Here is a 26,942-nt window from a genome sequence, read left to right on the forward strand (position 1 = left end):
TTACAGCGCTGGGTGTGGACTGGAGCACGCCGGTCGGAGACACATGACGCGCTGTGCGCAGGAGGAGGGGAGTCAGCTAACAGCGTCACGTGAGCACACACCGGGAAGTGGAATCACGTGACGCTGGCGGCTGGCATCATGGAGGCAGCTTTGGAGCAGCACCTGGAGGACACGTAAGAGTGTTACTATACAGGGTCAGGCGTGCGCTTGGCGTCTGCTATTATCGGGGCGTGTTGGGTGCGCGGGGAGGGCTTCATTACCTGGTGAAACTTTGGTGCATTGTCTAACGGTCACTCTAACCCTACATAGTGCCGCTTATCATGTGACCAGCGAGACCACGTATAATCTCTCTTTACCTGGTTACACCCCCTGACCCTCTCCCTTCTCTATCGTCCGTTAACCATCATTGTTGTAGTAACTGGGTGCAGAACGCTGCAGCTATACTGGATTACAGTAATCAAAACTTCGTTACAAGGAGTTTATCAGAAGCTGCCATGGGAAGATCATCTTGCACAGTAACCGGCATAACTGAATTAAAACATCCTAATAGTAGTTATTATTAATAATATAGTTGATGCAGACAAAATGAAATGTAGCAAGGACCATGCTCAAGAGTTTACCCCTTAACAGAAGAAGCAGCTAAAACAATATGGGGCACGTGTGAGGGGTTTATATGTCTGCAAAAAATATATTTTAATATACTTGTATCGGCATGTAAGCAGAACAGATAAAATAGGACTGTAATTGTACGTGCAATATATAATGGAGGAGGGCACACAATATAAAAAGGAACTGAAGTAAACAAAATAGAATAAATAAACAGAGTAGCAAAAGACATAACCCCAGGTGGACAACAGATGGCAATGCTTTTAGAATATATTTTTAAATATTTTACCTGGATTAAAAAAAAAAAATGCATAGGGGATCTCTTGCAATCCCCCCCCCCCTGTCCATTTACTTCCCACCCCTTACTGTCTAAAGATCTCCCAGTAACTACAGAACCCTATTGGCAATACCCCCCCATCCCACTAAGGATGAACGATACCTTTTAGCACATCACATTGTCCCTCCCCGATTGCAGAGCGCAGCGTTGCGTGGCACAGTAAATCAGTCACCTCTGCTGCAGCTGATCTCTGCTCACACAGCATATTTGTGTTAGGGGGAGGGTGGACTATGTTCCCCCTCCTCGCACTTTTGGTTTATGGTGCAGGCTCCTTGTAGTGCCATTCTCACTGCATTTTGTGAGTGGTGTCGGTGGTTACAGACCACACAAAGTTAAATTCTTGTTTTATATGTAAACTTTGAAATGTTTTTCTTTCCTTTCAAATAAACATGTTTCATCTCAATCATCAATAATTCTACAACTTTTGCTGTCTTTCATTGCAGGATGAAAAATCCATCTATTGTTGGAGTCTTATGCACTGATTCGCAGGGATTAAACTTGGGGTGTAAGTGTTCTACTTTGAAATCGTTTAGTTAGTTTGTGCATTGGGCATTTTATGTGAGTGAGTTGTACCTTCCATATTAAGAGTAATCCGAGGTAAATGGATCTTAAATGTAATCATCCATGTTGATCTTTAATCCCTATGCTGTAAACATCATATGTAAAATTAAGGTGCAAAGCATCTAAAGACGTGCATCCCTTCCCTTTTGAAAACCTTTTCTCTCCTTGAAGGCTGTGGGAGTCTCTCTGATGAGCATGCTGGTGTTATCTCCATCCTTCCTCAGCAGGCAGCTAAGCTCACGCTCGACCCCACTGATGTGCCTGTTGTTTGCCTGGAATCTGACAGCGGGTAAGCAACAGTTCTTACTGCTTTTAAAATCCTCAATAAATCCTCAATGCACTCTACAATCTACTGATTGTAGATTGCATTGGATTTTGAACCGAATAGTAGAACAAGTAACTGCTGTCAGAAATATATTGGGATTTATTTAACATGGTGTGATTTTTTTAAAATTGATTATTTTTGACAAAGTATTGCAGCGAAATTTAAAGCAGCAAATGGTTATTTCAAGGCAAAACCCAGCGTGCTGTCAACCAGATAGCAAACCCAACATGCGCACCTGAACATCATACACATTTTCTTGTTGAACATCTCATCCCAACACCATGGGCATTAATATGGATTTAGGGCCTGATCCATTACGGATCGCAACTGCGATTGCAATAGTGATTATGCACGCAGTCTCACTGCGATAGTATGCTAATCCACTTTGATTGCTTTGCCATTGCAGCACAGCATAAGAACGCCCACTTTACCTTACACACATTCGTAATCCTTAGCAAGACTGCGAAACCATCGGTAACATCGAGTACTGTCGCAGCTTCACGCACACTTGCACAATCTCTGACCTTACTCAGGAATTGCTAACCTCATTGCATGCTGTGAGTACACAAGCTGCGTATGGCATCACAGTGGATAATTTATGCATGCCCATGTAACGGTGTTCAAACGCACCGGCAGGCCTGTGTTTCGCTGACCACTTTCCCTGTCACAAACGGCACTTCCTGTCAACCACTCTGCGATGGGTCTGCATAGTCTCTGCGATTGCAGTCCCGATCACAGTGGCTGGTTCACGCACGCGCACAACGCAACAATTGGTTGATTGCGTGTGTAATCGCAGTTGCAATCAGGCCCTTAGTCCTTCTCATTTGCTGCTATTATAGCCTCAACTCTTCTGGCAGGGCTCTCTACTGGATTTTGTAACTTGACTGCGGGGATTTGCATTAATTTAGCCACAGGACCATTAGTGAAGTCGGACACTGATGTTTAATCTCAAATGCGTTTAATAGGATTAAGGGCAGGGCACTACTTGGCAAACAGTGGTTCTCAACTTTAGTCCCAAGTACCTCCATCAGGTCATGTTTTCTGGATTTCTTGAATCATGCACAGGTGAGAAACTTGATTTTGTTGGTTAAGAATGTTGTCTTTCTATATATGAAGATAACACCACTGTATACACACGATGAAGATGAAATAAATGGGGAACGTATCTTCAGATGGTTCACGCCAGGTAATATAGAATGGGTGGCAATTTTAACCTATTATGTCCCAATCAGCACCAGATCCCCATAGGTTGACACATCGTTACATGAATGTTTTTTTTTTTATAAATGTAATTAACTCCTTTTTATTTACATGAAATGTTATGCAAAAATACAGTAGAACAGAAAAGCAAGATATACAAGATAAAAATTGTAGAACATAGTGTTGAAAGAAAAGGCAATGAAAGAGAAAAAAAACAAGAAACTGTAAGCTAAAGAGAAGATGTCTCTGGTCCTCTTGTTGCTTTAACGGGACCAGTATTCTGCTCATGGACACTGAGGTACAATTAAACTTAGTCCCTGACATGTGGTTATAGTATGTTCAGTGCAGGTCCAAGGCTATATGCTTTATAGTAAAAATAAATGCACATTTTACAATGAGAAGAAAAGAGGCAATCAATATTGTTACGTGTGCACTCAATCCCTCCAAATAAAATATATCTTCTTCGGGGTCCATGGGGTCCACAGTCATTACGTTGGGGTATGAATCCCGGTCACCAGTTAACGCAAACGAGTTCTCTGCTCCCAGGATGCATCGGGGTTCCTCAAGTATCCCCCCCCCCCCCCCCCTGCCTCAGGTAGCCAGTTCTTCCTGTTTGGTGTGTTCACCACATAGACAGTGGGACTGCTGGAGCAGTCCTGCAGACCATGGCAGGGGCTCTCAGGCCCTGGACCGCAACCGGATCAAGGGGATGGCAGGTAAGCAGGTGGTTTGCGGTGGCCGCTGACGCAGGGACCACGTGGCGGTCCGGCCTCCGGCGGTGAGACTGGCCGGAGGTGCGCTGCAGTCAGGAAGCCTACGGCTTGTCTCCTAGCCTATACCGCCGGGATATGATGTTCCTAACCAGCCGGGGCTTGTGGCGGTGGCCAGGTCAGTTTACTGGGCAGGTCCAAGCAGCATAGGGGAGGTACGCTTCCCCGGCGGCCCCTCCCCCAATCCACACGCTAGTTCAGTCATCTGGCACAGTGATTGTGGATTGCTCCTCTCAGCCTCCATATATGGCAGCCAGAGTCTGTCAGTTGCTCTCTGAACGCTGCTCCTACAGGACGCTGGGCAGTCTCCCTGTATACCTTGCCCACTGCTGGTTTTGGTGTTTACAGGGCTCTATCCTACCTAAGCTTAGGCTGATTGTGGTAGTGAGAGCTTATATGCATATGGCTCGTGGAGTATTTATGCATGACATGTTATTGTTTATGGATACTGTTTCTTCTGTAAAAGAACTGTAATTCCTGTATACTGTCACTGTCTCTCCCCTTCCCTTGCTACGGGTGTGTGGGTTGAGAGTAGAAAGCAGCACATAGACACTCAGAACCAGTGGCATAGTGATATGTCTGAGGGTCAGGTGGCGGGAGCCCCGTTGCTGATATCCTGTATAGCCTGCAAGGCAGGATTGTCCCCACAGGACTTTCTACAAAATGGGCTTTGTGGGAACTGTTTAAGACAGCCACCACACCAAATTAAGTTTGCCTGTTTCAGGCCCTGACCCCCCTTGGGCGTCATTTTCTCAGGTTATTGCTCAGGTGGCGGAACGGCTGGCTGCCCCGCTACCACCGGTTTGGGGTTTGCCTCAGCAGATGCATCCTATGCCCATGATGTGGCCGCCTTGGATGGACCCTGGTGCTGGTAAGGTCATGGCATCATCCTCGGGGATTTTTCAGCCTCAGGCTGTCAAGCCAAAGCAGCCTAAATCTAGGCGCCATGTATCGCCTCATGTGGGTGATTACTCCAGTGCCTCCTCCTCCGAGGAGGAACAGGCACAGGACTCTTCACAGGAGTCTAGCTCCGAGGAGGGTGATGATCATTTCCCAGTAGCCGATGTCCCCTTTCTGATAAGGGCTGTAAAATCGGTGTTAAATATCGAGGAAGGGGATCCTCCGCCTAGGAACGCCCCCCCCCCCTGTTTAAGCGCCAGAAAGTGGTTAAGGCAGAATTCCCAAAGTCTGAACATTTATCAGAACTTATGGAGGAAGCCTGGGTCCGTCCGGATAAGATAAGCCATTCTTCTAAAAGAATGGCGCTTCTATATCCTTTTCCAGCAGAGGACTGTGCCAAGTGGGAGAATCCACCGTCAGTTGATGCACATGTGGCACAGCTGATTAAACGTACCACTCTGCTAATCCCAGCAGTTTAGCTGAAGGAAACCACGGATAGGAGACTGGAGACTTGTCTCACATCAATTTTTTCGCTGGCAGGTACGGCCACCCGCCCACCTATGGCCACTGCCTGGGTAGCAAGAGCTATTTAGGAGTGGGCCAAAACTCTAACGGAGTCTTTGCCAGATGCCTCTAAGGAGCAACTGGATATGATCTCCTTTTTATTAGAGAAGGGGCCTCTTATTTGGGAGATGCCGCCTTGGATGCAGGGATCCTTTCCTCTAGGGTTTCACATAGGATCCTCTGGTTGAAGGATTGGAAGGCAGATGCCGGGTCCAAAAAGACCCTAGAATTCCTTCCATTCACAGGAGGTGTTCTGTTTGGTCCAGAATTGGACAAAATTGTATCCTCCATGGCAGCCTCAAAGACGGCAGGTTTGCCATCAGCAACCTCGTCTAAATTGAGGAGGGCGTCCTTTCGGGGGTTTCAGCCGCAGGGCAAGGCCAAAGGTCAGCCCTCAGCGAGATTTCCACCAAAAAAGGCAGTACCAAGGAAGCCCTGGCAGAACAAACGTCCAGGATAAACCAGTGGCCTGATGAGATGGGCCTCCCCCTGGGGGATCCCAGGGTGGGGGGCCGACTACTTCAGTTCTCAGAGCCTTGGCACCTCACGACTGAGGATGCCTGGGTTCGAGGAGCTTCCCGAGGGTACGCTTTGGAGGACTCCTCCGTAAAGGTTCTTTTGTGTAAACCCGCAGGTGGGTTCAGAAACTGCTTTGGCCCTTCAGAAGGCTATTCTTGCCTTACTAGCATCAGAAGTAGTGATTCCGGTGCCAGAGAATCAGTTCCATGAGGGGTTTTACTCCAATCTGTTCTTGGTTCAGAAACCGAATGGGTCATACCGGCCTATTCTGAATCTGAGAGAGCTCAACAAATTTGTTCGAGCCCCCGGGTTCAGGATGGAAACATTGCGATCGATTGTGTTGGCAATGGAACAGGGGGACTATATGGTATCCCTAGATATACAGGATGCCTACCTTTACATCCCAATCACACAGGCTCATCAAAGATTTATTCGTTTTGCAGTAGGGGAGGAACATTTTCAGTTCCAAACCCTACCTTTTGGCCTGTCCACAGCCCCTCGGGTATTCACAGAGGTGTTGGCGGTGATGATGGCATGCCTCAGACGCCAAGGCGTCATGATTTTGCCGTACTTGGACGACCTCCTGTTGCTAGGGCAGTCCCCGCAGCAGTTACAGGATCATTTGAGGCTGACAGTATCATGTCTGTACAGTCACGGCTGGATCATAAACTGGCAAAAGTCGTCACCCTGTCCGGTACAATAGATATGTCATTTGGGAGCGAGATTGGACTCCGTGGTGCAGAAAATATATCTGCCGGAGGAGAAGATCCTTGCCCTACAATCACGAATACGCAGGTTGCTTTGCAACAGGCAGATATCCGTTCTTGTAGCCATGCAGGTCCTGGGGTCAATGGTGGCCACCTTCAGGATGGCGGAATACGCTCAATTCCACTCCAGACCACTGCAGCAATTAGTTTTGTCTCGCTAGAACAAGGATCATCACACGATCAGGTCTCAGCTGCTGCATCTCTCTCCAGAGGTATGGTTGTCCCTGACCTGGTGGTTGCAGACAAAGTATCTCGGGCAGGGCCGCCCCTTTTGGGTGCCGGATTGGACATTAGTCAAAACCGACGCCAGTCTTCAAGGTTGGGGGGCGATGACGGGGTCACACCCTTTCCAAGGAAAGTGGTCAGTGGCGGAAAGCCGGCTACCAATACACATCCTGGAACTAAGAGCTATATTCAAAGCTTTAGTGCAGGCTCAGGAGATCTTAAATGGCAGGTCGGTGCAGATACAGTCGGACAATTGCACCGCGGTCGCCTACCTAAACCATCAAGGGGGCACAAGGAGTCGGGCTGCCTTGGCAGAGGTATCACAGATCCTGGTATGGGCAGAGACTCATCTGCCCACGATATCTGCCGTGTTCATTCCAGGAATCCTGAATTGGGAGGCCGATTTTCTCAGTCGGCAAGAGATAAATGCAGGAGAATGGGCCCTACATCCACAGGTTTTTCGGAACCTTGTGGACAGGTGGGGTCTACCAGAAATAGATCTGATGGCATCAAGAAGGAACAGCAAGGTACCCAGGTACGGATCCTGGACAAGAGATCCGAGAGCCGAGTTTGTAGATGCACTGACAGTAAAGTGGCGTTACAAGCTGGTATATCTGTTTCCCCCGTTTGCTCTTCTGCCCAGAGTTGTCAGAAAGATCAAACAAGAGGGCAGCACCGTCATATCAATAGCTCCGGCATGGCCGAGACGGCACTGGTTCACAGATCTACTGTGTCTCTCCATAGACACTCCAGGGCCTCTGCCATTGAGACCGGATCTGTTGCTACAGGGTCCCTGCTGGTACCCGGATCTTCATCGGCTATCGCTGACGGCATGGCTCTTGAGGCCTCCGTCTTGAGGAAGAAGGGGTTTGGACGATGTTGAAGGCACGGAAACCATCCTCAGCCCGTATATACTATAGGGTTTGGCATACTTTCTTTCAGTGGTGTGAACTGAAAGGGTATGATCCACAGAAATTCCTGATATCCAGAGTGCTTTATTTTCTTCAAAGCGGTCTGGAAAAATGGCTCTGCCTGGACTCTTTAAGGGTACAGGTGTCTGCTCTTTCAGTCTGGTTCCAACATAAAATTGCTCTGAGACCAGATATAAAGACCTTTTTTCAGGGAGTGTTGAGGATTCAGCCTCCCTTCATTTCCCCGGTTGTTCCGTGGGACTTGACTCTAGTTCTGAAGGTTTTACAGGCTTCTCCGTTCGAGCCTATAAATTCAATAGATATCAAGTGGCTAATGGCAAAGACGGTATTCCTCCTGGCTATGGCATCTGCACGTAGTGTCGGATTTAGCTGCGCTTTCCTTCCGGGAGCAGTTCTTGGTATTTCATCAAGATAGAGCAGTGCAACGTACTAGGGAGGGTTACCTTCCGAAAGTGGTGTATAAATTTCATATTAATGAAGAAATAGTAGTTCCAGCATTTCAGGGCACAAGTCTCTCACAAGGTGAGGCTTCCCTGGATGTGGTCCGTGCTTTGAGACTTTATATTAAACGCACGAGCAAATGGAGGAAGTCAGATTCACTTTTTGTGCTTTATGGTTGTCATAAGCGTGGCTGGCCAGCCAGTAAACAGACACTGGCCAGGTGGATTCGCATGGCAATTTCATTGGCTTATACACAGGCTGGTATGCGGGTGCCGGATTCAGTGACGGCACATTCTACTAGGGCGGTAGGTCCATCATGGGCGGCCCGCCGGGGTGCTTCTGCTGAGCAATTATGCAAAGCAGCCACATGGTCTTCCATCCATACCTTTGTCAAATTTTATTCCTTTGACACCTTTGCCTCTCAGGATGCCTCCTTCAGGCGTAGGATTCTGCTCTCTTCCGAGAGCCAGGAGCGTCCCCGCCCATAGGGTTAGTGCTTTGGGATATCCCCAACGTAATGGCTGTAGACCCCATGGACCCCGAAGAAGAAAATAAGAGTTATGGTATGACATACCTTTTGTTAACTCTTTTTCTTCGAGGTCCATGGGGTCAACAGGACACCCACCCAGACGCACCTGTAGTTCTGGGGGAGGTTTTTCCGTAGTTCTTCTCTTGAGAGTCTGGACTCGTGAGTATGGGTCTTTTCTTTCTTACCCTTTGTTTGTTTCTGCCTGCTTGAGCTTGGTAACGAACTGGCTACCTGAGGCAGGGGGTGGGGTATATGAGGAGGAACCCCGGTGCATCCTGGGAGCAAATAACTCGTTTGTGTTAACTGTTTGGTGACCGGGATTCATACCCCAACGTAATGGCTGTGGACCCCATGGACCTCGAAGAAAGAGTTACCAAAGGTATGTCATACCATAACTCTTATTTTTAAACTATCAGATATACTTTAAAATTTATTCGGGCTTATTAAGTCACAATCATAATGCACATTATTACCAATGTACCCTTAAATAGGGCCTCGTGAAGCAAAGTATAAAATAGATAATGCAATTATACAGAGTGATGGGAAAACAAAGAATTTGAAGAAAGTAAAATATATTTAAAAACAAAATTGTGTGCTGGCTTTATTTGTGAATATATAATGTTATTTAAATGTTGTTGTGCTATCTCAGGTGATGGTGACTTTGTCCAGCAGTTACATATGTTAATTGCTTGGTCTATTCCTAATGAAGAGCCTAAAAGTGTTTTGGCTGCTTGCTGAGTGAAATCGTATCCCTTATCATTCACTGTTACAATTGATATTGTATGTATCAATAAGTATCATAAGTTGGTTAAAGAAAGACACAAGTGTTGTGAGTATCCCATACCACAGACAAGCTATTTTTTTTTGTCTCAAAAATAATGATCTGAACCATTTGAGGCTGCAACTTAAAGCTGCTATACATTTAGATATCTATTTCCTAGGTTCACCATTGTATTGTCAATTGTATTGAGTGACAATTCTAGCTAGAATTCAATCTTCAGATGATGTGATGGATATTGGGGCAATATTATATAACAGTATCACATTTAAATTACCATTAATGCAGCTTTTGTGTCGGCATTAATTAGACCCTTCTTACTGTCTACTTTAGAAATGCAGCAGTCTTTTGCTTATGTCCTTTGCCGAACATATGTTATACAAATATACCCATCACACTGAAGCCGAGCCAGATACATATATTACAATAATATCATATGATCCCCGTGCAATGCGTCTTTGATGCCGGGATTGGCATTTCTAAGGTGCCGCCTGCACTGTTAAGCTGGCCACACACTAGACCAACTTACATCCAACCAGCCAACTTGTTGATTGGTTGGAATGAAAATCTGGTAACGTATGGGAGTAACTGAAGATCAGCAATTTGCTCCTAAATGCCAGAAAACAGATGAAAATGGTCGTTCAGACAAGTTTGTTAAATGTTTGATCCAAACAATTTGTTCAAACAGTTTTTGTCCATTTTCGAGCGTTTGGGAGCAAATTGCTGATTGTCATTTGCTTTCATACCTTACCAGATTTTCATTCCAACCAATCAACTAGTTGGCTGGTTGGACAGATAATCTTTATGGTGCATACACACGATCAGATTTTTTCTTCAGATATGGACGATAACGATTTAAAAATTGTTCAGTCGTTCATATCTGAAGGAAAATCGTTCATATCTGACATTCCTGAACGATGGACGATCAACGATGCGCGTTCCCGTTTGTCAGATAACGATATCTGACATCTGATGGGTTTGCAGTCAGACTTGGACGATTCCATTCATTTTAATGCAGTCAAAAATCGTTCAATCGTTCAAATCGTTCAAAACTTTGGTCAAATCGTCCAAATCGTTCAAAACTTTGGTCAAATCGTTCAAATCGTTTAGTCGTTCATCTGACAAATCTGACAAATCTGACCGTGTGTACGCTCCATTAGTCTGATGTCCCCGTGGGCTCACTCGCTCTCGTGCTATTTGCAATTACAAAGAATCTCGTTCTAATGATTTACGGAGAGCATTTCCTCATTTTTAAACATCTACACATATCACATTTATCACATTTCGTGGACACGCACACGACAGACGCCAATGCGCATTTCGTTTCTACAGCTTTGTCAAGGCTATTAAACCCGACGCCCGCCAGGTTGAAGATTTAAATAGTATTGTCCATCCAAAATGAAGGGAGGACAGTTACCTCCAATCAGCGATAGGATTATCTCAATCATCCTCCATTATTACACCCCTATAGGCTCTTTTCCTTCTGAATGGGAATGCCAAAGCAGACTATTTCTCTGTGTTAGTATAAGGTTGGTGTTTATTGAATAAATATAAACCTTTATTGTAACATCATGAAAATCACTACTAAGATTCAAAACTCCCTACTTTCAATCATATATAATTAAAGAAAAATGTCATAAAATTCAATATAAATATTCATGCATATATCAACCCATTTACGAGTCTCCTTTAAAAAAACATTTAATAATGCTACTGTAATAATTATATTACCATAATAACCATATTTATTAATTAATTACAATTTTTAAATGTAATAGATATTTCTGTCACAAAAGAAGTTTTATTATTTCATTTATCACACCAATTGATAACATGTTCCCTAAATTAGTGTACTACATTGTGATAGATATCTATCTATCTCAAATTTTTATATTATACAATACATATACTCTTATCTGTGATCCAATACATATAATTTATACAGAATTGTCCATGGTCAGACAATTATTAATACTTATTCACTATTGTTGTAATCTTATGAATAGGAATTATCAAATTGTCTTCCAACTATTTATGATGAATTTTGGTTTCTTTAATTAGGTCCATAAGAGAGGAGTTTTTTGACTTTTTAAGTAGTTACGGGAATGTCTCAAATTCATCCGAGATTTTTAATTCCTTCACTTATAGATATTGCATATTAATTACCTCTATCTATTCTTAAAAAATTCCTGTTCAAAAAGGGATACTATACTGAAAGGAAATTATACCTATGTCCTATAGGAATACAGAGTAATGGATTTCTTCATTTAATCAAGATGGTGTTAAACTATCCAAGAGGAAAATGTGTCTTGATTCTTGTTTGAGAAGTTCCTTGTTAATATCCCTCCTCTTATTCCCAATTCTACTTTTTTCCAGACCATAAACCCTCATTTTATCTCCATTATGTTTAAGCAAAAAATGTCTCGCTACGCTGGTTAGCTGTTCATATTTGTAGAGTCTCTTGAAGCATTTTTAATGCGACTCATAAATGGGTTGATATATGCATGAATATTTATATTTTAATTATATGACAAATATTTTTCTTTGATTTATATATGGTTGAAAGTAGGGAGTTTTGTATCTTAGTAGTGATTTTCATGTTACAATAAAGGTGTATATTCAATAAACACCAACCTTATACTAACACAGAGAAATAGTCTGCTTTGGCATTCCCATTCAGAAGGAAAAGAGCCTATAGGGGTGTAATAATGGAGGATGATTGAGATAATCCCATCGCTGATTGGAGGTAACAGTCCTCCCTTCAGATTGGATGAACAATGCTATTTAAATCTTCAACCTGGCGGGCGTCGGGTTTAATATCCTTGACAAAGCTGTAGAAGCGAAATGCGCATTGGCGTCTGTCGTGTGCGTGTCCACTAAATGTTATGTGTACATGATGTTTAAAACTGAGGAAATGCTCTCTGTAAATCATTAGAACGAGATTCTTTGCAATTGCAAACAGCACGAGAAGCGAGTGAGCCCATGGGGACATCAGACTAACAGTGCAGAAATGTCGATCCCGGCATCAAAGACGCATTGCACGGGGATCATATGATATTATTGTAATATATGTATCTGGCTCGGCTTCAGTGTGATAGATATATTTGTATAACATACTGTACAATCCAGCATATGTTCAGTAAAGGACAAAATAAGACTGCTGCATTTCTAAAGCAGAGAGTACGGAGGGTCTAATGCTGACAGTTTCACTTCAAAAGCTGCATTAATGGTAATTTTAAATGTGATTGTATTTAGCTTGATAGTGTTATATAATATTGCCCCAATATCCATTACGTCATCTGAAGATTGAATTCTAGCTAGAATTACCACTCCATATAATTGACAATACAGTGGTGAACCTAGGAAATGGATATCTAAATGTATAGCAGCTTTAAGTTGCAGCCTCAAATGGTTCAGATCATTATTTTTGAGACAAAAAACTAGCTTCTGTCTGTGATATGGGATACTCGCAACATTTGTGTCTTTCTTTAACCAACTAATTATGCAATTGATATTGTATGTATCAATAAGTAACAGTGAATAATAAGGGACACTATTTAACTTGGCTAGAAGCCAAAACACTTTTAGGCTCTCCATTAGGAATAGACCAAGCAATTAACATATGTAACTGCTGGACAAGTCACCATTACCTGAGATATCTAGTTTGCACGAATAACAACACACAATTCTAAATAACATTCCAAATAACATTATATATTCACAAATAAAGACAGCACACGATTTTGTTTTTAAATATATTTTACTTTCCTCACAAATTTTGTTTTCCTATCACTCTATCTTTGCATCATCTATCCATTTTATACTTCGCTTCATGAGACCCTATTTAAGGGTACATTGGTAATAATGTGCATTATGATTGTGACTTAAGCCCGAATAAATTTTAAAGTATATCTAATAAAGTTTAAAAAAATTTATTTGGAGGGATTGAGTGCACCCGTATCAATATTGATTCCCTCTTTCTTCTCTTTATATAAACTTATTATTTGGAATCAATGGGTAGCACCTATTGTGCATAGCACCTATAGCTTAATAAAATACAGAATCTATAGTGATAGCTATATGATCACCCCTCATTTACTTTCAGTAACCTGGTGCGGGTATCTTTACATTCTTCAGTACATTCCACAATGTAAGAACCGGGATGTAGTCGGCATACTGGCGTGCAGGATGCCGACGGTCTGAATACCGGCGCCGAAATCCCGACAGGTCGGGAATTCCTGCACCAGCATCCCGACCGCCAGCATCCCAAAGGTAAATATCGGGGAGTTAGGGGGAAGTTAGGTAGCGGGGTTTGGCATTAAGTGAGGGTTAGGCACTGGGTAGGGAGTGTTAGGATTAGGGTGCATGGAGGGGGAGGTTAGGTTTAAGCACTGGGGGGGGGGATTAGGGTTAGGTACCGCAGTGGGTTAGGGTAGGGGTTACAGAAATACTTACTATTTCTTCCTATGGGTGTTGGGATGCTGCTGTCGGTATTCTGACCAGCGGCATCCCCACAGCCGGGATTTCATACCCAACCCGTAAGAACTATATACAGTTCTTCACTATGGGTGGTTGGAATTTGGGACCCCTGTTCATCTGAAGCAAATTGCACACAAGTGTGCACTACAGACGTGGACAAATTTGTTAGTACCCTTTCATGAAGAAAACCCCCATAATTTTTCTCTGAAATAACTTGAAAGTGACAAAAGTAATTTGCATCCATCATTGTTTTTCATATTTAATAGATTTCAGACTTGGCCTTTGAGTTTTGATTCAACAGAATATTTTAAATAATAAAACAAATGAAAATGGCATGGACAAAAATAATGGGGATCCAGTAAGCTAAAATTTTATTGCACAACCTTTAGAGGAAATCACTACAATAAAGCCATTTTCTGTAGCTCTCAGTGAGACTTCTGCACCTGTCAGCAGGTAGCTTGGGTCACTATTCCTGAGCAAACTGTTCCAGCTGTCTCTGGTTTGATGGGTGACTTCTGCAGACTGCATGTATCAATTCTCCCCAAAGATGTTCGATAGGATTCAGATCAGGGCTAATAAGGCCAATTCACAATAGTCCAATGTTTTGTTCTTATCCATTCTCTGGTGCTTTTAGCTGTGTTATCCTGTTAGAGGATCTATGATCTGCAACTGAGACAAAGCTTTCTGACACTGGGCAGTGTGTTTCACTGCACAATTAGTCTTGATTTTGTCTTCAGGGTCCATAAGGGATCCACAGGGATACCATGGCGTGTGTGGTTGGAGTGATCCGGGCACCAAACAGTTAAAGCTTTAGCTCCCAGGATGCCCCGGGCCTCCTCCACATATCCGCTGGCCCCAGCCATAGGCAGACAATTTTTTGTTTGGTGCTGTACGGGAACAATCGCACCTTTAGAACAGGGGGGACTGCTTAGGCAGCCCCAAGCTTTATTTTTATCTGAGCAAGCAGCAAGGCGTCCTAATGGGCGGCAGTGCGGCTACTCCAGCTACCTCCACCGGCGCCGCAACATCGGTGATTACGGCTGGCTATGCTAGCCGCTCCACTGAGGACACAGGACTGCAGACGGAGAGGAACACGTAAAGGCGATTCCCCGCTTGTGGTTAATCGTGTATTGTGCGGTCTTTACCTCTGGCGGTGCAGACCTGCCGGAGGACGCTGCAGTGGGGCGACTGGTTTGTCCGCTCCCCCACTAGACCACCGGGGCAGTTAAATGCTGGCGTTGGGGACCATGTTAGAGGCCAGCGGCACTCCGGCCTTTCATTGAGCAGTGGGGAGGTAAGCTCTCCCCCAGTCAAGAGCGCGATCCCTCACAAGAGGTTTTCCGCCTCTGAGCTGCTCACCCTCCTCCCTATACGAGATGCTCAGCAGCCATTAATCAGAGCTTTTCTGAAGCTACAGGTTTCGGGTTCAGTCTCCCTGTATACCTCTTGGGTTATACAGCGCACAAATCCTACAAGCCCTTTGAGGCTTGAGTAGTTGATCTAGTGCCCATTATAAGTATATTCATATGCATTGTATGTGACTTGTGCTAGTTCTGCCCGTGATCTCGCTGAGATAAAAAAAAAAAAGTGGGTCCCAGGGACCCCTCACTTTAAAAAACTGGGGTCCTACCTGACATTTTCTGGGTCCCATCTAAAAGGTTTTCTGTAAATCTAAATTTAGCAGCTACAGCCCATGAAGCATGTAGCAGATGATATTGCCCTGGTAGGAAAAAAACTAACATTGACCCCCACATGAAGAATAAACACACACATTGGCAAAAAAAAAACACATTAATCCCCCACATGAAGAAAAACACACACATTGCCCCACACAGGAAAAACAGAAACCTATTGGCCACAACAGGAAAAACAGAAACATATTGGCCCCAACAGGAAAAAAACGAAATACATTGGCCCCCACAGGAAAAAATAAAACACATTTGGCCCCACTGGAAAAAAGAAAAATGTAAACACGATTCAAATTAATTGCACTGCAGCCCGCCTTGCTGTGACACTGCATAACTGTAGCTGAAGGCGACATGCAGCTATGTGGCATGTCAACGCATGTCTCATGCCTGGATCTGACTGCGTATGAGCTACCTGGTAAAGTCCAGCGCTGCCAGCCTACGAGGATGCAGCATGGTGGGTGCAGGCAGGGTTGCATTAGAATTTGTGGGGCCCAGTATAAGTGAAACTTGTAGTGCCCCCAATCAGGGCCACACAGATGAGGGGAAGCGAACAGATGCTGGGTTAGGCATGCAGAAGCATGTATGGGGAAGGTGGGCAGAGGCACACATAGAGGATAGGTAGAGGCACACATGGGGGGAGGGGCAGAGGCACACATGTGGGAGAGAGGTGTGTGTATACACACACGTGACCAAAAACAGGATTACTTGCTCCGGTGCCCTCCTTTACTGGGAACGGTGTCCCCACAATAACAATCCAAATGAGGCGGCACTCGGAGTCCATATAGTAATACGAATAGTGCTGTTTATTCAAACATGCATCATATTTTTTTTTTATACACACTAGCCACTGACACAATACTGTGCCTGGTGGGAAGATGTCATAGAACTGCAGATGCAATTTTTTTTTTTTTTTTTTTACACAACCAGCGGGAGGGAGTGTGTTGGGACAGCTCTATATACTCCCCAGCGCTTGGCAGCAGTGACATCAGATTGGCTGCCTGTCATTACAGTGCACTGGCTGTGGGGAGCTCTCAGTCAGCTGTGTAGCACTTTGTACATCGGTTTGGTGAGCTCTCGGGACCTTCCCTGCTCACCACACTGAGCTCCGCACGGCCGCCACACTGTAATGACAAGCAGCCAATCTGATTCTCTGCTGGGCTGCCGGTCACACCTCACTCAATGCTGCCGGGCCGGCAAGTATACACAGCCACCGGGCAACTCCCCCCTCCCCTGATGCAGACAATAGTGGGCCTCCAACACTCCGGGCCCTTGTAGCGGGTCCCGGCGGCGGCCACAAAGCATCCAATACATGGTGGCACTCTTGCCGCTCAACTGGGGCATGCTCCGAGCCAGCTCGGAGCACCAGTCACCCTGCTAATCCCCACCCGCTACCCAATTATACTTACTGGAGGCTGTCTTCAATCCGGGAGCAGTCGTGTCAGAGCCGTTTGTCACTGCAGCGCCACTACATGGTCCAGTAAAGGGTTGCCAATGAATTCTGCCTTGACTCCACACCCGCTTTTTATAGCCTGCAGCCATGCCAGATAATCAGAGAGCCATGGATTTGGCTGCAGAGGAGCGCGTCCCCGGGAACCCACCCATTTTTAAAAAGTGAGTCTCCGGTACTCAATACTGGGTAAAATACGCGCTATAGCGCGTATATTTGCGATCACTGTCTGCTGTTGTGATATACTGCCTTTAAACTTTGTTAGTGTTATCCCTGCTGCTCTTTCTTAAACCCTCAACATACCAGGAGTGTAGGGGTTCATCATTACTTCACATTTACTTGTATTTGTGAAGGGTGTCACATTGCATTATTAGCTATATACTTATTGTGTGCTACTTGCTGGTTATTTCTGTGTTTTGTAAAGCCAAGGATAAACAGGAGGCTGAGGCCCCTGTCCTCATTACATGCTTAGTCAGAAGCTCTACGCTGCCTTTTCTGTCTACATCCTCCCTTAAGGATGCCACGGATAGAAGACTAGAAACTTGTTTAAAGTCAGTCTACTCGCTTTCTGGAGTTATCACTAGTCCAGCTATGGGCTACGGTCCTGGAAGGCGGACACTGGCTTCAAGAAGGCACTCTAATCCTTACCCTTTTCTGGAGACAGGCTGTTCGGTGCAGAGTTGGAAAAGATTGTGGCTACTGTGGCAGCCTCAAAATCTGCCTTTCTGCCATTAGCAGCTGCCCCTAAGCCTAGGCTGTCCTCATTTCAGTCCTTTCACCTCCAGGGTAAGGCAAGAGGACAGTCTTTTCCCAGGCAGTCTAGTTAGCACAAGACCACCAAGCCGCGAGCCAAGCAGTCTAGGTCGGCCAGAGGCTTCCAAGTCGGACGACAAACCCTCCGCCTGATGGGGCAGGCCTACTGCGTGATCCCAGGGTGGGGGGCCGGCTTCTATTTGCCGACTCTTGGCATCAAACAGACACTTGGGTCTGAGAAGATCTCTCTCAGGGGTACACTCTCACCTTCCTGAGGCATCCTCCCCTATTTTTTTGTACAGGTCCCCCATCAAACCCTATCAAGGCCTTGGCCCTCCAGGAGGCCATTCACTCCCTGCTGAGTTCGGACGTAATAATACCAGTTCCTTCGGCTCAGAGAGGAACTGGATTTTATTCCACTCTCTTTGATTCAGAAGCCAAATGGGTCTCGCCGGCCTATTCTGAATCTCAAATCCCTCAACAAATTTATCAGAGTGCCCAAGTTCTGCATGGAAACTCTATGACCAATTTTCCTGGCATTGTAGACTGGGGATTTCATGGTTTCCCTGGACATTCAGGACACATACCTGTATGTACCTATTACTGCAACCCACCAAAGGTTCCTACGGTTTGCTGTTCTGCAGCAACATTACCAGTTTTGGGTGCTGCCCTTTGGTCTGTCAACAGCCCCTCAGGTCTTTACCAAAATGTCAGTTATGGCAGCCCACCTCAGGCGCCAGGGAGTTAGAATCCTGCCATACATAGACGACCTCTTAATCTTGGCACTCACCGGTTGTGTTACAACCTCTGGACTCTGTAGATCTCAAGTGGCTGACGGTGAAGACTCTCTTGGCAGCGCTCTCCTTTTTGATCTTTCATTAGCTGTCCTCCGTACCAGGGCTGGGTACCTCCCAGTTCCATTTGAATGAAGATTGTGGTTCCAGCCTTCCGGTCCACGGATCTTTCTGCAGGTGCAGCCTACTTGGATGTGTGGTTTGTGCACTTCGGATCTACGTGGATCGCACTAATTCCTTTAGGAAATCAGATTCTTTCTTTGTGTTGTACGGCTTTCACAAGTGAGGCTGGCCAGCTAATAAACAGACTCTGGCTCGATGGCTCCGCATGATAATCTCTCAGGCCTACACGCAAGCGGATCTTCCTGTTCCAAACAGGATTAAAGCACATTCTACTGTGAACAACTGTGCAAGGCAGCCACGTGGTCTTCCGTCCACGCCTTCCTCAGGTTGTACAACTTTGATACCTTTGCCTCTCAAGATGCTTCATTTTGGGTATGGGATTCTCCTGCTCAGGAGCTTCCCCACCCTTAGGGGAAACTATGGGACATCCCTGTGGATCCCATATGGACCCTGAAGAAGAAATGTAAGAGTTATGGTAGAATTACCTTTTGTTATCTTTCTTCGAAGTCCATAGGATTCACAGGGCGCCCACCCTGATGCACCTGGCCTCATTGGGTATGTTTTTCTTTTGATCACTGATTCCTTCATCTTCTGGGAGAATGTTTGAGTATACGGTTCTTCCTTCTCCTTTCTTCTGCCTACTGCCTTGGGCTTGTTTAGAAAACCATCTGCCAATGGCTGGGGGCAGGGTATATGTGGAGGAGGACCGATGCATCCTGGGAGCTAAAGCTTAACTGATTGGTGGCTGGAACTCTCCGACCACATACACCCCATGGTATCCCTGTGGATCCTATGGGCTTTAAAGGAATAGGGTTAACAAAGGCAAGTCTACGATAAATTGAATATGTCCTTTACAGATTCCAGGCATTCTGTGCCAGATGCAGTAAAGCAGCTACAAAACATAACCGAGCCTACTCCTTATTTCACAGTAGGTAGGTATGGTGATGTTCTCCATCTGTTAACATAGATCTGATGTGAATTGCCAAAAAACTCCCTTTTGACTTATCTGTCCAAAGAACATTCTCCCTGAAACATTGTGGCTTGTCAATATGCACTCAAATATTCTTTTTGTCCTCCTGGGTTGCTTCGATGGAGCCCACTATCATTCAAAAAGGACTGCATGGTACGTTCAGACACTGAAGTACATTGAGCTTCGAGTTCAGCTTGTATCTCGGATTATTTTAATTATCTTTTTTTTGTTTAATGTTGGGTTGATTTTTGCTCTTGCAGCCGCGTCCAGGGAAGTTTTATACAGTCTCATGGACTTTAAATTTCTTAATATTTGCAACTGTAGTCACAAGAACATCAAGCTACTTGGAGATGGTTTTATAACCTTATCCTTTTAACAGTTGTCTATAATTTTCTTTTTGTTCTTTTCCAACAACTTTAATTTGCTTTATCTGGGCCATATTCAGTGTTGTGCACACAATTGTAACAAACAGTAGAGTCGGCTTTTCACCATTTAAATAAGCTAAATGACTAATTGGAAGATTGAAGACGTGTGCTATTTCATGAAAGCAATCTAGTTTGAAATTTCGCTATAACCCAATGGGTACCAACAAAACGGTCAAGGCTATTTCAGAATATATTAGGAGAGTAAGCATTTAGGCAATTTATGTTTTTAGTTTTTGCTTCTATTACATAGCTAAGGTATGCTCTCCCTCCTTCCCCTCTTTCCTCCCTCCGTCATCGTCAATAATTTCTCTTACCACCTATCATTGAACTCCCTCCCGGCCCTTCACTGGCAATTTCTACTTCAGGGTCCATAGGCTCCACAGGGAGACCTTTGGGTATAGGTGATAATGGGAGTCATCTGGGCACCATGAAGTTAAAATTGTCTCCCAGGATGCACTGGGTTTCCTTCCTATACCCCGGGCCAGAGGCACCTCCAGTTTTCTTGGGTGCCTGGCAGGAGTCTGGTCACTGCACGCGGTGGGGATGGTAACACAGCCCCTGAAGATTTTATTATTTTTAAAGAAGTTTCTTCAAGACCGGACATTCCAGGGGATGTCCATGCTGCCGCTCCGACGACGTCGGTACAGATCCAGGGTTCTCGGAGGACCTCCAGCGTCTTGGCTAGCAGAGACCCCGGAGGATCCTTGGACTGTGGCCGGACGTTACAGGGACTAAGGTAAGCGGCGGGTCACCGCAGTGATGACCTGCCGAGACGCAGTCCTTTTCCTCCAGGGCTGGGGATTCCCTAGGGATGCCAGCATGTGGAGTCCTGCGCTTCCACTAGGCCACCAGGGACAGCTGGCTGGAGGGATAACTGAAATGCTCCAGCGTACCGGGGGTTAAACGCTGGTCAGGGGAGGCTGCCTTCCCTGTCTAATAGCCGGCTCCTTCTCTCAGCTGAAGTGTGCCTTTACACTGCGGTCTGGCTATGTTAAGCTTCTCTCCTCCTAGGGCCACACCACCTCTGAGGTCTCCGGCGGCCATTTTCTTGGATGGCAATGTTGCAGTTCTCTCTGGTCAGCGTGTGCCTGGTCCCCCTGCATACTTCTCCCTTTTGGGTCAGTGTCTGCAGCACTATTGCCTACCAGACACTGGGGGCCTGATTCAGACACGCTCATATCGCTTGCAAGCGGTCGATGGTGGGCCATTGAGCACTGTGTTGATCGACAGCTCGCCCCATTTTGTAGGCGTGTAGGGGGGTGGCTGGACAAACTGAGGCATTCCCGAAGGAACGCCTGCCGTTTGTGGGCGGCCCTACTGCCATCACTCGTGATGTCAGTAGTGGACTTCCGGCCCTATTAGAGCTGGAAGTCCACTTGGCATTTCGAGTGCTGAGACCCTACCACAAGGGTCTCCTTGCAATGCCGATTATCGCGACAATCGACAGGCCACTCGCACTAGCTGTGGGTGGTCACCCACAGCTGTGCGAGCGGCCTGGAGGCCGGAATTATAAGAAAAATAGGGACGCCCTGATTCAGAACGAGCGCACGCAAATAGCGTGCGCCTCTGAATCAGGCCCTGAGTCTGCGTGGTTCATAGTGCCATGGTGCAGGTTCATTTTTGCATGGTATGTGACCTATGCTAGACCTGTCTATTTTTTTTTCACAAACTGTCAGTACCAAACTGTCATTTTTTCCAACTGTCTCTATCTCTGATTCATGCCCTGCTTACAGGTGTAGTTGGGGTGTTTCTGATATCTCAAATATATAAAGCTAGGTATTTGTGAGAAATGTCACATACGGTTGTATGTTGAACTCTGCCATATCTGAGCATATATATTATTAAAATATATATATATATATATTTTTTTTTTTTTCTTTCTATTCTCCTCTCTCTATTCTCTCACTCTTACTTAGTGGTGGCATTTATACTCAGTGCCGTATTGTGTACGATATTGCTCTACAGCTATGTCTGGGAGGGACAATAATGTGCGCTCTATTTTGCAATTCAGGTGCTGCAGGTTTATGTGAGGATGAGATGTTACAGGATGGATTAGGTGGTATAATCCACCAGGCCCTTTTAATGTCCCGGTCCCTGTGCAGGAACCCCTTTCAAAGGGCTTCCTTTTAGCTCAGGTCCTGGCTACTCTTATGGGCCACTTAGCGGTGCCAGCTGTTTTCCCCTCTATGGGGTTACCACAGCAGTCTATCTTTTCTCCCTTTCTGGGATCGCCACAAGATTACTGCTATGCAGATTCCTCCTGTACCCCCACCAGGGGTAGATGGTGGCTACTAGTGGACAAGTGGGGCTTCCGGACATGGACCTCATGGCCTCCTGACACAATCACAAACTGCCAGTGTACAGGTCCAGGACAAGAGACGCCAATGCTCTCTTGGTAGACGCTCTGTCGGTCAAGTTTGCGTACCTGTTTCCTCCAATCTCCCTTCTTCCTCGTGTACTTCGGAAGTTCAAACAAGAAGGAGGCGCTGTCCTGGTGGCTCCAGCGTGGCCCAGACGTCACTGGTACTCAGATCTTCAGAGTCTCTCTCACCACTCTGTTGCTGCTGCCGCCTCAATGTCCGGACCTGGGTCGTCTGTCTTTGACGACGTGGCTCTTGAGCAATCCTTCCTAAGGTCCGAGGGTTTTTCTGGCTCTGTGGTTAACACTATGCTCAGAGCATGGAAACCTGCCTCTGCCAGGATTTACCACAGGGTGTGGCATTCCTATTTTGAATGGTGTCGTCCCAGATGGTACAACCCCCAGGTGTTTGGGATATCCAGAGTTTTGGCTTTCCTGCAGGCGGGTTTGGACCTTGGTCTCCGCCTTGGTTTTCTGATGGCGCATGTCTCTGCCCTTTCAGTGTGGTTCCGGCGAAGGATTGCTCCTCTTCCTGATATCCGCACTTTCCTACAGGGGGTCCTTCGCATTCAGCCTCCCTTTGTCCCTCCTGTGGCGCCTTGGGATTTGGCTGTTGTCCTTAGGGCCCTCCATTTGAACCCCTGGACTCAGTGGATTTTAAATGGCTTACCGCTAGGACCGTTTTTCTTCTGGCTATTGCATCTGCCAGAAGACGGATTTGGGGGCTAACTTCCGGCAGGATTCCCGCATCTGGTATAAATGACCTAGTGTATGAGAAGCGCGCAGTTTAGCGTTTTCTTTGTGGCTGCAGCAGAGTTCGCAGAGGTTTGAGTCAATCTCTCCATATATACCTCTCCCTTGGGTTTGGTATATAGCATACTCTATATCCTACCATCCCTCTTGGGGGGGCTGGTTTAGTTGAGTGAGTACATACTGCTAACGCAGTTGTGGATCCCGGAATGGGTACGCCTCAACACAGACGCAAGTCTGAGGGGATGGGGAGCAATAATGGGTCAGCACACTTTCCAGGGAAGGTGGACAGACCTGGAAAGCCATCTTCCGATCAATGTATTCGAGCTTCGGGCAGTGTTCGGGGTACTTCTTCTAGTGCAGGACCTTCTTCGGGGCAGGCACGTCCAGATTCAGTCAGACAACGTGACGACAGTGGTCTATATAAACCATGAGAGGCACACGAAGTCCAGCGGCTATGAGAGAGGTGCCAGAGAGTCTGTTACGGGCAGAGTGCCAACTTTCAGTGATAGCAGCTGTGTTCAACCCGGGAGTTCTCAACTGGGAAGCGGACTTCCTAAGTCGCCAAGATATACATGCCGGAGTATGGGCTCTTCATCTGGAGGTGTTTCATACCCTGGTGGACAAAAGGGGGCTACCAGATGTAGACCGCAGGGCATCACGTCACAACTACAAGGTCCCCAGGTACGGATCCAGGACAAGAGACCCCTTGGCTGTCTTTGTGGACGCTCTGTCAGTAAGGTGGAACTTAAACTAGAATACCTGTTTCCTCCAATCTCCCTTCTCGCAAGGGTTGTCAGGAAATTCAAGCAGGAAGGTGGCAGAGTAGTGCTAATGGCTCCTGCCTGGCCCAGGAGGCATTGGTTTGTGGATCTGAAGCGTCTGTCAGTAGACGGTCCGTTTCTACTGCCTCTGCGACAGGACCTGTTAACACAGGGCCCATGTCTTTACCAGGATTTACCCCGACTGGTTTTGACGGCTTTGCTCTTGAGTCTTCCGTGTTAAAGGCCAGGGGGTTTTCTCCATCAGTGACGCAAACAATGCATAGAGCAAGGAAGCCGGCTTCCGCTCACATATAAAATCACAGGGTTTGGCGGTCGTTTTTTTCTGTGGTGTTACAACAGGAAATGCGCCCCCTAAGGATATTCAGGGTGGCTAGAGTGCTTGGGTTTCTCCAGGCCGAATTGGACTTGGGTCTCCGCCTGGCCATCTTGAGAGTGCAAGTGTCGGCTCTGAATGTGTGGTTTTAGCGCAAAATTGCTCATCTGCCGGATGTCAGAACATTCACGCAGGGGGTATTGCGACTGCAACCTCCGTTTCTCCCACCGGTAGCACTGTGGGATTTGTCTCTGGTTATTAAGGTGCTACAAATGCATCCCTTTGAACCCTTGGATAAGGTGGGCTTGAGATGGCTGACTGTAAAAACGTTTTCTCCTGGCCATCTCTTCAGCTTGAAGGGTGTCTGATCTGGCAGCTTTGTCCTGTTCCTCCCCGTATTTGGTGTTCCATCAGAATATAGCTGTCCTCCAGACCAAGGTGGGCTATCTCCCAAAGATAGTTTCCCGTTTTCATATTAATGAGGAAATTGTGGTTCCGGCCTTCCAGGCGTCAGGCCTGTCGACAGGTGAAGCTTTGCTCGATGTGGTCTGAGCCCACAGGGTCTATGTGGAACGAACCAAGTTCATCAGGAAAACCGACTCATTGTTCGTGTTGTATGGATTCCACAAGAGGTTGGCTAGCCAACAAACAAACGTTGTCTTGCTGGCTTCGTATGACCATCTCACAGGTCTATACGCAGACTGGTTTGCCTGTACATAACAGGGTGACAGCCCAATCTACTCGGTCTGTGGGACAGTCATGGGCGGTAAGAAAGGGTGCCTCTGCTGAACAACTTTGCAAGGCAGCCACCTGGTCTTCTGTGAGTACGTTCATAAAGTTCTATGCTTTTGACACGTACGCTTCCCAGGATGCTTCCTTTGGGCGGCGGATACTCCTATCTTCTCAGGAGCATCCCCACCCCTAAGGACTGCTTTTTTGAATGGCTGGGAGATATAGGGAGGACAAGTGCATGCTGGGAGCTCCAAAAGCTTTGCTGTTTGGTGCAATGGCCACCGTCCAACTATATATCCCAAAGTAATTCCTGTGGACCTCGAAGAAAAAGAATTATCAACAGGTATGGTCATACCATAATTCTGTATTTTTCTCTGAATTTCTCAATAATAAACTTTTTGCTTAGGGGTGCCGCGAAAAGAATGCTGATACTCTAGGTTGCCTTGGTTCAATAAAGTTTGGGAACCACTGCCATATAGGTTAAATATAATTAATTTCAATAGAAAAATGACCTTTTTCATGGTGGGAAAGTACAACAAAAACCAGACTCCAGATTTGAAAAGGCTGCCTGCAGTATGTGTCCCCAGCTGAAGGAAACGTGTACTTCAAGTTATCGTTTAACCGCTCCTGTGTCCTGCAGAGGTTTTCAAACATGTGCCAGATGTGAAATACTGAAGATTTATTTTTTCTTAAAGTGCTTGTCATACATACTGATTGCCATCAGTTATTCTGTGTTCAGATACTTCATAAACTCTTCCAAAATGCACAACATTCAAATTGTGCTCCATCACTTAAAACATATTTACAATTTGGTATGGTGCATGGCCAATGCATCTCGATATGATGGAAGACTTTGTGTGTTTGTATAAAGGTATGATGCATATTTTGCATTATATTTACAAGAGATGAGCAGTTTGGTTTTGATTCTGTTCTTTCCGCAAGTTCGGATCTAAAATGGTCGTCTTATTGGCTATCCAAAACACGTGAGCCATATAGGCAATAAGATGTTTTCAGATCCGAACGTAACTAAAGTCAAAATGGAACCGCTCATCTATCATATTTACTAATAAATATGGCCTGTGGTTAGAAACACCCCCAAAAAAAGCATGCCCAGTTTTCACATAGCTCACATTATTTGCTGACACATTGTTGAACTTCATACATGGCTATCTTAATCTTAAAATAACTTGTTTCATTTAGTTTTGAAAAATGTTCAGATTCAAATTAAAGTAAAATACTTTAAGAATGTATTTTATTTAAGGGTATCAATTACATTTGCAGTAATGTGCAAATGTTACCATTACATATTTGCTAGTTATTGTAAATAAGGTAGTGTAAAATTTAGAAAGGAAATGTGGGTTTGTGACAATTAGTAAATTGTAATGTCAGCTTTAATTTGTACTTTTCATTTTCTTTCTATATAGAACCATTATGATCCAGAAGCATGACCGCCTGACAGTAGCCGTTCACAAAATGTCATCCTAAGAGCGTCTGTGTGCAGTAGATTGAGTATGAGAACACATACCAGTCTCCATTGACTATTTTTCTTTCCCAAGAATATCTGACAAGACTTCTACACAAACTGTTAAATTATTTTGTGGTCTCAGGATTACGGTTTCTAAAATATGACTAGTTCTCAAACCATTTTGATCCTGGACCTATGTTTAGATGGCCATCTTCAATATTCACAACTTTAATATGACCATGAATAATGCATGTGAAAGGTGGGCACCTCACAAAGATGCAGCTTACAAGAATGGATCCCCCATCCACCCTGCATAATTACTTATGCAGGTATTACAGCTTACATCATTTGTTATAATTATTCCTATGTATTTATAACCTTAAAGTAAAATTTACTTTAAAACTA

At 45.4% G+C, this 26,942-nt stretch overlaps 1 protein-coding gene across 2 annotated transcripts; it reads left to right on the forward strand.

Annotated features, from left to right (window-relative positions):
* On the forward strand, positions 1-26,942 carry LAMTOR5 (late endosomal/lysosomal adaptor, MAPK and MTOR activator 5). 2 transcript variants are annotated; one of them, XM_088482450.1, is made up of 5 exons: positions 1-173; positions 1,387-1,448; positions 1,676-1,793; positions 19,596-19,670; positions 26,497-26,942. In XM_088482450.1, exons 1-5 carry the CDS (start codon positions 139-141, stop codon positions 26,555-26,557), a joined length of 351 nt encoding a protein of 116 aa, XP_088338576.1. In that variant the 5' UTR covers positions 1-138; the 3' UTR covers positions 26,558-26,942. The 2 variants fall into 2 exon arrangements, with proteins under 2 accessions (XP_088338576.1, XP_088338577.1); XM_088482451.1 differs by lacking the exon at positions 19,596-19,670 and having other exon boundaries at positions 9-173.

The sequence above is a fragment of the Taudactylus pleione genome, unplaced genomic scaffold, assembly GCF_031769625.1.
Source record: "Taudactylus pleione unplaced genomic scaffold, aTauple2 ptg000288l, whole genome shotgun sequence".
Lineage (NCBI taxonomy): Eukaryota > Metazoa > Chordata > Amphibia > Anura > Myobatrachidae > Taudactylus > Taudactylus pleione.

What these genes read in the sequence shown, in the direction of transcription:
- LAMTOR5 (XM_088482450.1), top strand. Translation starts at nt 139, where the DNA reads ATGGAGGCAGCTTTGGAGCAGCACCTGGAGGACAC. An exon ending in GAGCAGCACCTGGAGGACAC is followed by an intron (nt 174 to 1,386) that starts GTAAGAGTGTTA and finishes CTTTCATTGCAG; the next exon opens with GATGAAAAATCCATCTATTG. An exon ending in TACTCCTTATTTCACAGTAG is followed by an intron (nt 19,671 to 26,496) that starts GTAGGTATGGTG and finishes CTTTCTATATAG; the next exon opens with AACCATTATGATCCAGAAGC.